This window comes from Manis javanica, chromosome 10, assembly GCF_040802235.1.
Source record: "Manis javanica isolate MJ-LG chromosome 10, MJ_LKY, whole genome shotgun sequence".
Classification (NCBI taxonomy): domain Eukaryota; kingdom Metazoa; phylum Chordata; class Mammalia; order Pholidota; family Manidae; genus Manis; species Manis javanica.
This window is the reverse complement of record NC_133165.1, coordinates 90730980-90744950: the sequence shown is the minus strand read 5'-3', so window position 1 is coordinate 90744950 and position 13971 is coordinate 90730980. Positions and strand designations below refer to the sequence as shown.

Here is a 13971-nt window from a genome sequence, read left to right as displayed (position 1 = left end):
GGTAAACCACTATATAAAGTGCTGCACCCTAATTTATAGGCATCTAAAATCAGTGGATCCTATTAAAAAAGAAAGGGAAGTTTGCATCATGACTTAATTCTTATTAACCCCACAGTGTCTTTCCAGTAAGTAATCTTTTTTTCTAAAAGCTTGTACCCCTGTTTTTATTAATCCAGTCAAGAATATTTCCAGGAATTAACATCTAACCTCATGGTATACCGTTTTTTATTTTTGGTGCTTTGTTTTGTTTTCATTTTGTTTTCGTAAACGGTTCGTTGTTCAGCCCGTCTCCCTTTCCCTTGACCATTTTGGCAGTCACTCAACAGCAGTCCAGGGTAATCTCTTCAGTTCCCTTCATAGACTGGAATGTGTTATCTGGTCTCTCTCCAAACTTAAGGTCATTGGATGAAGCTAGGTATTCTCTTACTATCTCCTCATCTATCTTGAGTGTCTGTTCCTTCTTGACTTTGTTTGTTCCACATTTTCCAGTTTGAAGATAACTCTTCTTGATTAAGAAGTTAAAAGAAAAATAGGCTGAATGGGTCTGCTTCCTCTTTGCCATTCTTAATAACATACCTTCTACTCCAAACAATAGACCCATTCCCTCCTTGACTGTTTTATTGCTTCAGACATTTTCATCCTTGTTTTCTCTAAATCTAAGCTGATTTAGGCAATCACCTTAACCGGTAGTCCTACTGGCTTATTCTTTATGTTCATTTTCTAGTTTTACTTTCTTGCCTCTTCTGTCTTTTATATGTACTGTTTTTGTTCTCATTCCCATCAATGCTCTCTTGTGTGTGTGTTGTCTTTATGACATTTATCCCTCCCTCTTTCCTCATTCTCTTTTTATCTGTATTTAAGTTTGAAAACCTCTTGTACCATATTTGGGTTTATTATGGCATATGAAAGAGTAAGGTCTTATGGAGAAATTAAACATGTATAGATACCCCAAATTATTTTGGAGTATTCCCCCATGGTTAAGACCTAGGGGAGCAATTGACCAAGCAGGTCCTTACAAGCCAAACGCTTTCTAATCTGTACATAACACACCATTGTTTAACAGTTCTGTTACAGAAATGTGAGCTACCTTTGCATAATTTAGCATGGCTATATTCATTTCTTTTGGAAAGATTTCATTCCCATTTTGTTCCTACAGATAAGAAACAAGATGGAGCTATTGAGAATCGCAACAAAGGTAAAAGTCCAGTTAGCTTCTTTTCATTATATCCAAAAATACCTACTATGTACTATAATTCACCCAAAAGAAGGCTCCATGTAGCAGGGGAAATCTACAGTGTATGTTCCCTGAGTTAGTCTGTCTTCTTACCAGTGCCTCTACTATAATGGTAATAAGATTTTATGACTTGTCCTAGTAAACTTAGAAAAATCTAGATGTAGGTAACTTTCAACTTAAGTATTTCAAGTGTTTTAACATTGGTTACTATGTAACTGCTAGGAAAAATGCATAAAAATCAAAATATATAACATAAATGTTTTTGTGTTTATTTAAGAGTGTCAACATATGTATTTCTCTATAAGGGTGGTCATACATAATGGTCATAATTATATAGGAGGGCTTTACAGTGTTTGGAATAAACCACATTATCTAATACCACACAGGGAAGAGAAATGGTTTAATATTTCGTTCTTAGTTTAAGGACCCTGTGTTTCTTCTTATGCCTCATCCCTGTTACCTGACAAAACATTCTTTGAAAAATCAGGTATGAAAATTCGGTCTAGTGTCAGTATTGTTTTGTTTTTTCTAGGTAGACATTCACTTATGCTCTCACAAAGCTGACCATTTAAATCTTTTCTAGTTTCTTACAAGAGACTGATTTGTTTCAAAATGTTAATAGTTGTGTGTGCTTTTAAAATGTAGTGACGTTGTATTTGCTCTGAAATGTAGCAAAAGCCCAGGATGGTGCAGCCATGGAAATGCAGCCTTTGAAGAGTGAAGAAGGTGGAGATGGTGATGAAAAAGACAAAAAGAAAGCAAACTTGCCAAAAAAGGAAAAATCTGTTTTACAGGGGAAACTTACAAAGCTGGCTGTTCAGATTGGCAAAGCAGGTATGACATATAGAAGAAAATAAAGTGTTTTGTTATAAAATATGCAACCTTCCTGCTTAAAAATCATCTTTTGCCACACTTGGGGCTGGAAATTATTGCTTTATGATTATGGAAGGGGAGTTGAAGATACTTTTCATTTTTATCCACAATGTACCAGGCCTTTTGAGTTCTTGTAGATCCTCATAATATTGCAGCCTTGGGGCTATTCTACCCATTTATTGTTGGAAGTGTCCTCTGTCAGCTAGCTAATAAGTGATTGGGTTAGCGTTAGTGCCTCAGTATGCCCAATTCACAAGCCCTTGCTCTCATTCCTGAATTTCTGTGTATTTCTGGGAGCAGTAGAGAGAGGAGTGGCAGAAGTTTACTCAATACAGATTACCCTACTATATTTTAATAAAAAGAAATTTTGTCACATGTTCTGGTCATCTTTTTATGACCTAAAAAAAAATTTAGGTGTTTTTCTAAAAATTATAGTTTATTTAAATTGTGTGGACTAGTGAGAGCATCATCCTGGTGAGGCTGAGGTTACTAAATTGTTGCCATCACTAGAAAACACCCGTTAAAAATAGAACCATTCTAGGGGGAAAAAAAAACCCCAGAGCTCTTAGCTTAAAGCAGAGTATGCCCTCCAGTATCAATTTTGTGAAAGAACACAAATCAGAATATATTATTAAAATCACTTAAATTTTTGTCAATCTACTACTTGGCATATGTTGGAGAAAGTGAGGTTTTTGCTTCTGTACTCAATAAACTTACTGTCTAATGGCAAATATGTGTTTTGTGTCATGTGTAGCCACATGGTAATATTAACTCATGCAGTGTTGGGGAGAAGAGTGGATTTAAGATGGTGGTGGTATTGAGTAGACTTTGGGTTGGGTTATTGAATCTAGATATTTGGCTTTGCCTTATTTTTGATACTCACTTATGAGGGGCTCAATAGCCCACAAAATAGAGAGGTGAATTTTTTGTAATACATGATTAACTCTTGGTGTTCTAAGTTAATAATACATTAAACATAGGTGAAAAAAATAATTCAGATAATTTATACATTTTGTAAAAATGTAAGGTTGCATATTTAATCCCAAGTCTCCTCCTTGAGCAAATTTCTTCTCTTTTAGCATCAGGCAAGTTGCCAACATGTAAAGCACGATCTTTTGTGCTAAGCTTTCGGTATTCCTTGTCATTGGCTATTACTTATTATTACTTAGTTTCAGCTTTAGAAGGCCAAAGATACAGTGAAGCCTAGGAAAGAATTTAACACTTTCTCCCATCCTCCTGGGAACAGGATTATACTTGGAAACAGAAATTAAACCTGACAATGTCAAATGATGAGTTAAGTGCAAAAAAAGGAGGTAACAGTTTCTCAGAGAAATTAAAGTAAATATCAAACCAGTTCACATTTTTCCAGTGGTTGATATGTAACTGACAATGGATAGTGTCTGGACTATTTAAGTAATTACATTTTTCTTTTTTTATATACTGAAAGGTCTGTTGATGTCTGCCATCACAGTTATCATTCTAGTATTATATTTTGTAATTGATACATTCTGGGTTCAGAAGAGACCGTGGCTTGCTGAATGCACACCGATTTACATCCAATATTTTGTGAAGTTCTTCATTATTGGAGTGACAGTTTTAGTGGTAGCAGTGCCAGAAGGTCTTCCGCTTGCAGTCACCATCTCACTGGCTTATTCAGTTAAGGTAAGTAGAAAATAGTTGAGTAGATTTTACTAAGTTGAAAGCTTCAGCTGATGTAGAAAATGTACATGTGGTCACTCTTTCTGGTTCTGAAAGTGGATTTCCATAATGTACAGTGCTTGCTTTAGAAATGCTGTCATTCATTTCCTCTTCCTCCCCCCAGGTGATCTTGATCTCTGTACCTCAAGACCTAACCATTCCTTTGAAGGCAGCCTGGGCACAAAGCAGAATCCTGCTAGGCAGAGTTCTAGCTTCATTTTCTTTTTTTAAATTGGAATGTAGTTCATATAAAATATTATATTGGTTCTATCTTAATTTTCATCATATGGTAGTTGTCAAGTCATGTCACCTCCTTTTTCCCATCTGTAAAATTAAAACTCTTAATATGTGGTACAGAGCACAGAGGCTTCACTCACTCCCACCTTGTAAGGCCACCTTATTGCCACTCTCCTTCCTCATTACCCCATAGTCTGTCCTCACCAGATAGGCAGGCTCATGTTTCTAAAAAAAATTCAGATCATACCATTTCCTTGAGTAAAACTCCAGTCGCTTCTCATCACACTTAGTATAAAAGTCATGCTCCCGCCTGGTCTGGCCCTCGCCGACCTCTGGATGCTCATCCCCTCCCTCCCTGGGGGCCAGCCTTCCTGCCGGCTCTCAGATATCCCAGCCATGTTCTCACTTCAGGGCCCACTTGTTCTTTCTTTTAAATCATTTGCTCTTGTGCTTGGTTCAGGTCTCTTCCAATGTCACCTCTGTCCGCTTGATTTATAAGTAGCTCAATCCTTGTTTTTCAAGTGAAATAAAAAAAAAAGAACTTAGGTGGCTTTGCTAAAACTGTTTAAAGTAGTAATCTGTTTGCAGGTTATTAATGTATTTTGTATCAATATTATATCTTATTTGGAAAAGGTGAGTTCAGTTTTTGGGCTTTAAAAAAAGGTTTAGCTTAGATGGTTTTGATCTTTCAAAATGGCTTCTCAAGTAAAATTATACTTAATGGAAAAATGCTGCCCTTAACAATTTTCTAGTAATAATCAGCGCTGCTCTCCTTAAGTAGTATTGCTGACTGAGCAATGCAAAGTTATCAGTCATAGTTTCTGCTTAGCACTCCTATCTTCAGTTTCCCAAAATGTCTTACAATAAGCCTGTCATGATAAGAATATTTTTTGCTTAGTGTTTATCTTCTTTTCAGGTATCTTTTGTTTCAAAAATGAAATGGTAAATGTATCTAAGTGATGAGATACAGCATAGTCATCTATTTGTCCTATTTTTGATGTCTTAAAATAAGTAGAAATAATTAGTGTAAACATAAGTTTTAGACACAGTGATCATTTTACCAATATTGTCATTAGGTCATTTTCAATAGTCATCAGTAACAGTAGTTTTTTAGTTGATCAGAAGGATATAGGCAGGATTGACTTGCATGCCTTTCATAGAAAATGAATAAAAGCATTTAACTACTGTTCTTTAAACTTTTATTAGATGTTTAGCCCACGTTACCAATTTCTGTCCTTTTCTCTGAAGTACAGTCTTTGTGGATCTTTTGGTTCTGCTTTGCAAAACAGAACACATTTTCTTAACTGCAGAACTCATTCTTTTCATCTTTAATATTAGTGCAAATCACAGGTGATTTGAGAGGGGCAAATCTTTCTCCATAGTTGTTTCTTCAAGAACCAGTATTTTTTTTGTTTTTTGTTTTTTTTGTAGCATCTTACATCATTAGTAGTCATAGAGCACACTTTGTAAAATAAGTCTATGTAGTTTTTAACTCATTCCACATGTTCTGAGAACTAATTATCAGGCATTTTAACTTATATGCCTTTTGGGACTACCATGAAAACTCTCGATTTTTTAGAAACTTTCTCTTTTGTTCTTGTAAGTAAGAGGAAGGACATGATCCCAAGGATGAAAAAATCAGATGAACCAGCCATGTGGAAAACATAAAAATGACCGATTCTGGTTTTGATGTGTTAACTCAGTCAAGTCCCCCCCTCCCAAAAAAAAAAAATTGGATAATTACATGCCCGTAAGCTCTGTATTTTTACTGATGGAAGTCTGGTGACTCATACAAGAATCATTTATTGTCCATTTGCCAAGGAGATTTAATCCTTACGTGTAATATACACTAACCCTGTTGTAAGTACCTCTGCACTTAGAGTAGATTGTCATTGCTGTTGTCATGTGTGGACACTTCACAGAAGCTGTTGGAGGCATATAGTCAACGTGATTTGCATATGGGTGCAGGTGTCTGTATTCATTTACTAGATTCTGTTTATTCAGTGGTAAAATCAAAACCACAGAAACCTAATACTCTCTTGAGTTTATATGCATAGGTTAGATACACTAAAATTCTTCCAGGATTAAATTGGTGCTTTATACTGTGTATTTATACATATCTGGTAGTTTTAGTTCTGATTTTAAAATGTAATAAAGTGTGATTGGTTTTATATGTAGCCTAACTAGATTTTTTCTGTCACTGTAGAAAATGATGAAAGATAATAACTTAGTAAGGCATCTGGATGCTTGTGAAACCATGGGAAATGCTACAGCTATTTGTTCAGATAAAACAGGAACATTGACAATGAACAGAATGACAGTTGTTCAAGCTTACATAAATGAAAAACATTATAAAAAGATTCCTGAGGCAGAAGCTATTCCACCAAATATTTTGTCCTATCTTGTAACAGGAATCTCTGTGAATTGTGCTTATACATCAAAAATATTGGTAAGGTTTCTTCAGTAATTAATTTATAAATGAAAATCTGAATATGTAATATAATGATTAGATTATATACAGCTCTTCAGACCTACCATTACTGTCTATAAAAAATAAGAAGTGAAATGTATTGTTTTTAAATATTCATATGTGTATGTTTCCTTGATAACAGTTTGTTTCACGAGATCTCTTCATCATTGTATATGTTGTTTACTTGTATTTTTCTCTCCATTTAAGTTTCCTGTGTTTAGAAACTCTCAGGAATTAAAACCAGAACAATTTAAATTTTAAATTTTCGAGCTGCTTTTGTGAAATACCAGGCTATCTTATTATAGAAAGTCAACTTTCAATTTTCTAGAGAAAGCTTTGAAGCCAGATATCAACTTAAAATTGTATTTGTATATTCTGATTATATGTTCTGTTTGGTTTCTCAGTAGCTTTTACATATAAGGTGACCTTTAGACCTTTTGGAACTAACTCAATAGAGTAATTCCAGAGTTGTGCTACCTTAGGATGAAATATTTTCAGCTTTGCAAGTTTTAAAAGTCTTAATTTACATCATAAAGCATGCAATTGAGTTGATATGTGTTCTGGTGATTTATGGGTAAAGACTGAACAAAATTAATATTGCAAGTTGTTTAGTGAAAATATGCATGAATTGGATACTTGGACTGGAAAATTATAGGATCTTGGTTCTAGATCTAGCTTTGCCTTTTACTAGCTAAAAATTCGAGCTTTACTATCTTCAATTGTTTAAGTAAAGGTGGTCACATCTCTTAATTCTGTTATGATGGTTGCATAAGGTGGTATTTGTGAAGAAACTATGAAGGAAATAAAGTTTATATATTTAAGGCAACAGTGCTTTATCTTAATGCATACACATTTAATTTTGAATTATTTTACATAAATGTTCAATGAAAATAGGATGGGAAAAGGAAAGGAATAAAAAATATTAAGTCCCACTATGCGTTAGGAACCAGCTTTAAACTTTACATGTCTTCTGTCACTTAATTCTTGGGTCACAAGTGCACGTGGAGCCAAATACCACAGCAGTGTAACTCGCCAAAAGTTCACACAGCCAGTGACTGGCAGGGCTGAGATCAGAATCTGTGTCATTCTCACCCCAGAGAGTCTTTCCCCCTCACTTTTCTGTTTCCCCCTTTGAAATGCTAGTATTAGTAGAAATTACCTGCATAATTTTGTTTTAGAATGTCACATTCTGTTTTACATTACAGATTAAACTGTCGTAGAGAAAGAAGATGATACTAGTTTCTAAACCTTTTTGTCTTTTAGCCACCAGAGAAAGAGGGTGGATTGCCTCGTCATGTTGGTAATAAAACTGAATGTGCCTTGTTGGGACTTCTTTTGGATCTAAAACGGGATTATCAGGATGTTAGAAATGAAATACCAGAAGAAGCACTATACAAAGTTTACACCTTCAATTCTGTGAGGAAGTCCATGAGCACTGTCCTGAAACATTCAGATGGAAGTTACCGAATATTCAGCAAGGGTGCATCTGAGATAATTCTGAAAAAGTAAGAGTAAAATGCTTAGATGAATAAATTGCTCATTATAGTTGCTTTATGGAATAATTACTATGTTGTTATTGGTGTTATTTTCTTTTTTTGTGAACATCAGGCATTTGATAGGACCTCAGAGCTTTTTAGTATATTTTAATGGTATCCAGATATTTGTTGATGGTATTCTGCCATTTCTGTACCCTAGCTTTTATTTCTAAATATTTTGCTACAGGAAAAGAAAACCATTACATTCAATCTGGTAGATTTAATAAACTAGACCTTGCTATTTGTTTTTAGACATGTTGATTTAGTTGTTATAGAGGATCATAAAAAGTAAAAGCCTCTTGTGAAGAAAAAGTCAAGTTTATATCTTCAACATTGCACTGTAGATAGTAGACAAAAAAAATGTATGAATGAATTATAGATTAACTTTTAGGATAGCAATTATAGACTAACTTTTAGGATAGCAATTAAAACTAGATATTGATAATTCTTTTATATCAGAGTGGAGTTTTATCACATTTATGCTGCTGCATTGTCATATTTAAATATCTCGTGTTATTACCATTTTGAGTGGTAATCTCTTTACTGTTTTCCCAGAAAAGAAAACAAAAATAAAGAGCAATTTTGGAAAATTAGAACTCATTTGAAATTAAAACATTTAAAATATTTTTACTTTTAATTTGCTTATATGTAGATTATAATCCAGTATTATTTTAATGAACACATGATAGATTATAGTCTAACAGGTTTAGCAGAGACAGGTATGTAAATATTTTATTGAAAAGGCAGCATATGACAGATGGGTACAAAAAATTAGATCGTATGATGAAGGATGTGGCATTTAAAATAGATTTTGGTGTGAAGAACATCAAGGTGAAGGAAACCACACTAGTGGAAAGGATGTGGGAATAGCAAAGCCATACTGGGGGAATAGTTAGTTGTATGGTTCAGCTGAGTAGTGATGGGCTTAGTAGCACACTGGCCCTATAGAGCTTTCTTCCCTTCACTGTATGCTAGGTTATCTGATTTCAGTGTAAAAGGTTAGAAAACTGTCTCATCCATAGCTTGTTTGGGCAGCAGATAGTACAGGGGAAATTTTTTAATCAAAACTGATTAGGCTTTGACTCTTCTGCAACTAACTAGCTTTGGAATGTCAGGCAGATTCTTTCCTTAGCTTCCATTTTCCTCCACTGACAAAAAAGGTGATGACCACTGACCCTGTGACAGTTAAGTAGAATAGTACATATGAAACATCTTGCATGGAGTCTGGTGTATAAGTGTCTGAGGGAAAAGTAAGTTTTCAGGTGAGATTTTAGATTTACATTGAGATTATTGAGATTACATTGAGATACATTGCATTGATGTCTTGGATGGGCAATGAGGAGGCAGCTTTTAGTCTTGCTTGCAGTGAATTTAGGATACTGGTGCAGTATCTGAGTGGAACACTTCAGCAGTGATGTAGGGCTTTGGAAAACAAAACAAGATGTGGATTTGGGAATCACCTGCATTAGAAGCAGGAGGAGGTGTTATCACCAAGGGAGAAGAGCATACAAAGGCAATGCGAAAAACACACTTTAAATAGCAAAATGTACAGTGTAACTTTTATTTACTACATAATTAAATGGTTGTAGTTAGTGTCACTGAAAATAAATCTATTTTGGCATTATCTCTCTCATTCTAATAGAATGCTTATTTTAACAATAAGTTATTTTTTTTCTTTCATGGTTAAAAGAATATAGGTGATGAAACACCATCTCAGGTAAGGGGTGGATTGAACTTGGCTTTTTACTTTAAAAGAAGAAAATATTTGTGAATTTTGTGTTTATTAAAATTAATGTCTAAATTCTGTACCAAATTGGACAGGACTATGTAGTTTATTCTCCTCTGCCACTAGGGGTTCTTTGTAAAAATTTAAAAGCGTTGCATTTCCAAAAAAGAAGGTTAGAGAATATCTGGAGTAACTGATAAAGTAGAAGAACTCTAACATAAAAAGTAGAATTACTTTGTAAAGGGGAGGGTGAAAAAAGAATATGATGTAAGTCTGTATGCAATGTAGGTAATTTCTCTGAATTGCAGGTATAGATCCCATGATTTCTAGCCCTTCCAGTTCACTTAAATGGCATTAACCATTATTTTTGTTAATTATTGAGTTTGGATTCAACATTTCCTTTTAGGTGTTTCAAAATCTTGAGCGCTAATGGTGAGGCAAAAGTGTTCAGACCAAGGGACCGTGATGATATTGTAAAAACTGTGATTGAACCGATGGCGTCAGAAGGCTTGAGAACCATATGTCTTGCATTCAGAGATTTCCCAGCAGGAGAACCAGAACCAGAGTGGGATAATGAAAATGATATTGTCACCGGCCTCACGTGCATTGCTGTCGTGGGGATTGAAGACCCCGTGAGACCTGAGGTGGTGAAACGTCCGTGCTCTGCATGTGTGGGATCTCTTAACCACAGGGCTCCAGGCACTGACTGCACCCAGTTTTCTAGAACAGGCTTGGTGTTTGTGATTGTATTTTTTTCTGTATGAATCCAAAATAAATGAAATAATAGTGCTTGTGATGTATATGATACCTATTTATGGGTTTTAGCTAGACGGCTTCTCTTTAGGATCTTATGTGTTGATAGCACCATAACCTAGCACAGTGCCTTGAACAGGGTAGGTTTTTTTCAATTGATGTTTATATTAAATTAAATGATAGATGCTGTTAGGTTATTTGTTTTCACAATCTCTAGGCCAGCATTGTCCAATAGAACATTCTGTGATGGTAGAACTGTTCTGTGTGTTCAGTACAGTAGCCACTCACCACATATGACTACAGAATTCTTTAAGAGTGAATGGTAGATGGTAATGCAGTATGGGTTAGTATTACCAGTGTAGTATGAGAATCAGAAGCAGCAGCTGATTTAGAGACCAAGGTAAATTCAGGCTTGAGTTTTAGAGTTTCAAATGCTTATGAAACATCCAAGTGGATCACGTTGGCCAACCTTTGGTTAAAGGAAAACCTAAGTTTTATATGTTGATTTATGGCTTAAATCTTATCTTAATACAATATTAGATCAGGGTGTCTACAACTTCTGTCCTTTGGAAAATGTATTGCTGTCATCATGCCCTTGGCATTGAGGTTGATGGAGAGCTTTATCTTTTTTTAAACAGTAAGTGGCACTTAATTTTGTCAGTATCATGAAGTGAGACATGTGTCCTTTCATAGCAAAATGAGACAGTATAATAGGAAACAGCTTTCTCTGAGAGAGTATTCTGGACCTTGCAGTTCTGATGTAGAAAATCTTGATTGATTAGATCTAAGGTAAATCCAGCTTTATTGCACATGCATAGATAGGTACTTGAACAAGATACTTGGCTTCTCTTCAGTTTCTTATCTGTAAAAGTAGAGGCAGTTTGTGAGTTCCAAGTGGAAGTTTTTGGTGGTCAGCAGGTCATTCATACATGTTAGTTTGTCTTTCTTAAATATTATTTGTCCATAGTTTAACCTGAGATCACCCAATCATTGAGTGCTTAGATGGACAGATTTGGGTTGCTTTTTATCTCAAACGAAGTAACAGGATATATATTACATTTATACAGTATTATACAGTATACTGATGTTTTCAGAATCAAATACTGATTTTTTTTTTTTTAATAATAGAGGTAGGTATAGTGTGAAGGCAGAATTCTGTCTAGGTAGGCCATGAAAGCTTCCAGAGATGTTTTATTTAAACGGTCTTACAATAGAAGCCAGAAACAGCTTAAGGCCAAATTTAACCTTCAGTCATATTAACTTTTCTATTTGTGTGTGTGTAAAATATTAAGTTGAGAGAGTACACACCAAACTTGATTTCTGCTTTCCTTGAAATTATAGGTTCTGTCCACATTGGTGTTCATTCCACCAAGTGGTGAAAAGGAGGCTGAGCTGAGTAGCTCTTTCATTTAGGCACTCCTCTCAGGGTTTGTCACTTTCAGTGTATTTCCTTCATTTATGGTACTTGCATGGCCCCTAGGCATTTGCATCTGCCCTAGTAGAATCAGTATGGGTTTTCTAGTTAAAGAGTAGTAGGAAAGAATCTTCTAGGTAAAGGGAACTTTACTAGAAGCACAGGCACAGAAATAATACACAGGTTATTCATCTATCAAGTTGTAGATAGTAGAGAAAAATTTTAGATAAATCTAGAAAACTACTCTGACACTCAAGTGTGATACTCTTTTATACTGAGAACTTGGTTTATGGTATAACAGTTGAGGAATCATGTATTTTTAAGAAAATGTATTAGAAAAAAATTACTTTTTCTTAAAAAAAAACCTGTTGTAGTAGTTCAGACAACAAGTGCAAGTGAGGTTTGAAGGAGAATCCAGGACTCATTGCCCTGAAGGATGAATAGGGTGAGGGAGATGGAACAGGTCATGTAACCCTTAGGTTTCTGTTAGATGGGCCGGTGTAGAAAATGTGGTCTCCCCTTTGGACACCCAAATTCAGCGTCCACTTCTCTGATGTGTGCCTCTGAATCTGACTCTCACAGTAAAGCAGAGAAAGATGTAGATTTGCAAGTTATTAGCACATAGATGTTAGACAAAAGTATAAGACTAGGTAAAGATAAGGAGTGAAAAATTAAAAATGAGCTGCCAGTAATCCTAAAGAACACCAGCATTTTACATTTTACTCTGGTGTCTTCTGGGCACTAAAACCAGAAAAGAATTGCCTAATGGTTGCCAGTAAGGGGTAAAGTGCTTTAAAAAGCCTTTGGTAATTAATGCAAACGATAAGTAGGAGGACAACTGAAAATGAAGACTGAACTAGGACTGTGGCAGTAGAAAGAGAAAGAAGAGATTGGAATTTAATTCAAGAAATTTTGTATATCTTGAGATGAAATTAAAATAGTCATTATTTGTGGGACTCTGAGGTAATGCATAACTGTTGAGTGGGGTTTTTTTTTTCTTAACATTAATTTTTTCTGTGTAAAACAGGTACCAGATGCAATAAAAAAATGTCAGAGGGCTGGAATTACTGTGCGGATGGTCACTGGTGATAATATTAATACTGCTCGGGCAATTGCTACCAAATGTGGTATTTTACATCCTGGGGAAGATTTCCTATGCCTGGAAGGTAAAGATTTCAACAGAAGAATACGAAATGAAAAAGGAGAGGTAAGGGTTTTTTATTTTTTGGTATATTTTTAATGTATTTAGGAATTTCATGCAACAAATACATATTGAATATGCACTGTGTGTTAGGCATCACACATGAGTAAATGCAGCCTGCACCTTAACTAACAATCAAAAACACTAGCATTTTAGGAGGTAATAAGGGGGTAAATGATGTGTTGGCCCTAAAGGAAGTGAGCACTCTTTTTTTTCAGTCTGTTGTCTAATTTCAGAAGAACAGTATGTATTAGCGAGTATTGGGAGGGAGGTAAGTTTGCAAAGGTTGATATATGAAACATATTTTAGGGGACCCCAAGGTCTCTGAGCCTTTTACCCGAAGTTAGAGGGTCTCCATTTTCATAGGCAGTGGGAAGGTTTTTCAGCTGTGATCTTACATATAGCAGTAGTTCTTTAACTTGACTTTGCATTCCAAGCGACCTAGAGCTTTTTAAAACATTGATTGCTAGGCTCCACCCCAGAGTAGTGGTTAAGATAGGCAGAGGTCCCTGCTCCCGAGTCTGTATTTCTACTAAGTTCCCAGAAATTGCAGGTGCTGCTGGTCTGTTAAGCCACAGTTGAGAACCACTGATAACCTATGCCAGATAGTTAATATGAAATTAAGAAACTAGGTTTGGGTTCATTTTAACTTGGACACAAATTTACAGATTGAGCAAGAGCGAATAGACAAGATTTGGCCAAAGCTTCGAGTACTTGCAAGATCATCTCCTACTGATAAACATACACTGGTTAAAGGTGCGTATATTTTACAGTTATTTTCACAATTTCTTAAAACAGACGTGTTCCTCTTCCTAAAATAGTACTAGATA

The 13971-nt window shown here is 35.3% G+C and overlaps 1 protein-coding gene across 17 annotated transcripts in view; it reads left to right on the top strand.

Annotated features, from left to right (window-relative positions):
* ATP2B1 (ATPase plasma membrane Ca2+ transporting 1) overlaps nucleotides 1-13971 on the top strand; it is a 118970-nt gene that overhangs the window by 81176 nt on the left and 23823 nt on the right. For all 17 annotated transcript variants that reach the window (XM_073213608.1, XM_017662423.3, XM_073213607.1 and 14 more), the window contains 8 exons: nucleotides 1157-1195; nucleotides 1907-2068; nucleotides 3555-3769; nucleotides 6249-6491; nucleotides 7776-8017; nucleotides 10180-10417; nucleotides 12968-13147; nucleotides 13810-13897. In XM_073213608.1, the coding sequence (XP_073069709.1) occupies nucleotides 1157-1195; nucleotides 1907-2068; nucleotides 3555-3769; nucleotides 6249-6491; nucleotides 7776-8017; nucleotides 10180-10417; nucleotides 12968-13147; nucleotides 13810-13897 (1407 nt within the window). The remainder of the gene's footprint in view (nucleotides 1-1156; nucleotides 1196-1906; nucleotides 2069-3554; nucleotides 3770-6248; nucleotides 6492-7775; nucleotides 8018-10179; nucleotides 10418-12967; nucleotides 13148-13809; nucleotides 13898-13971) is intronic.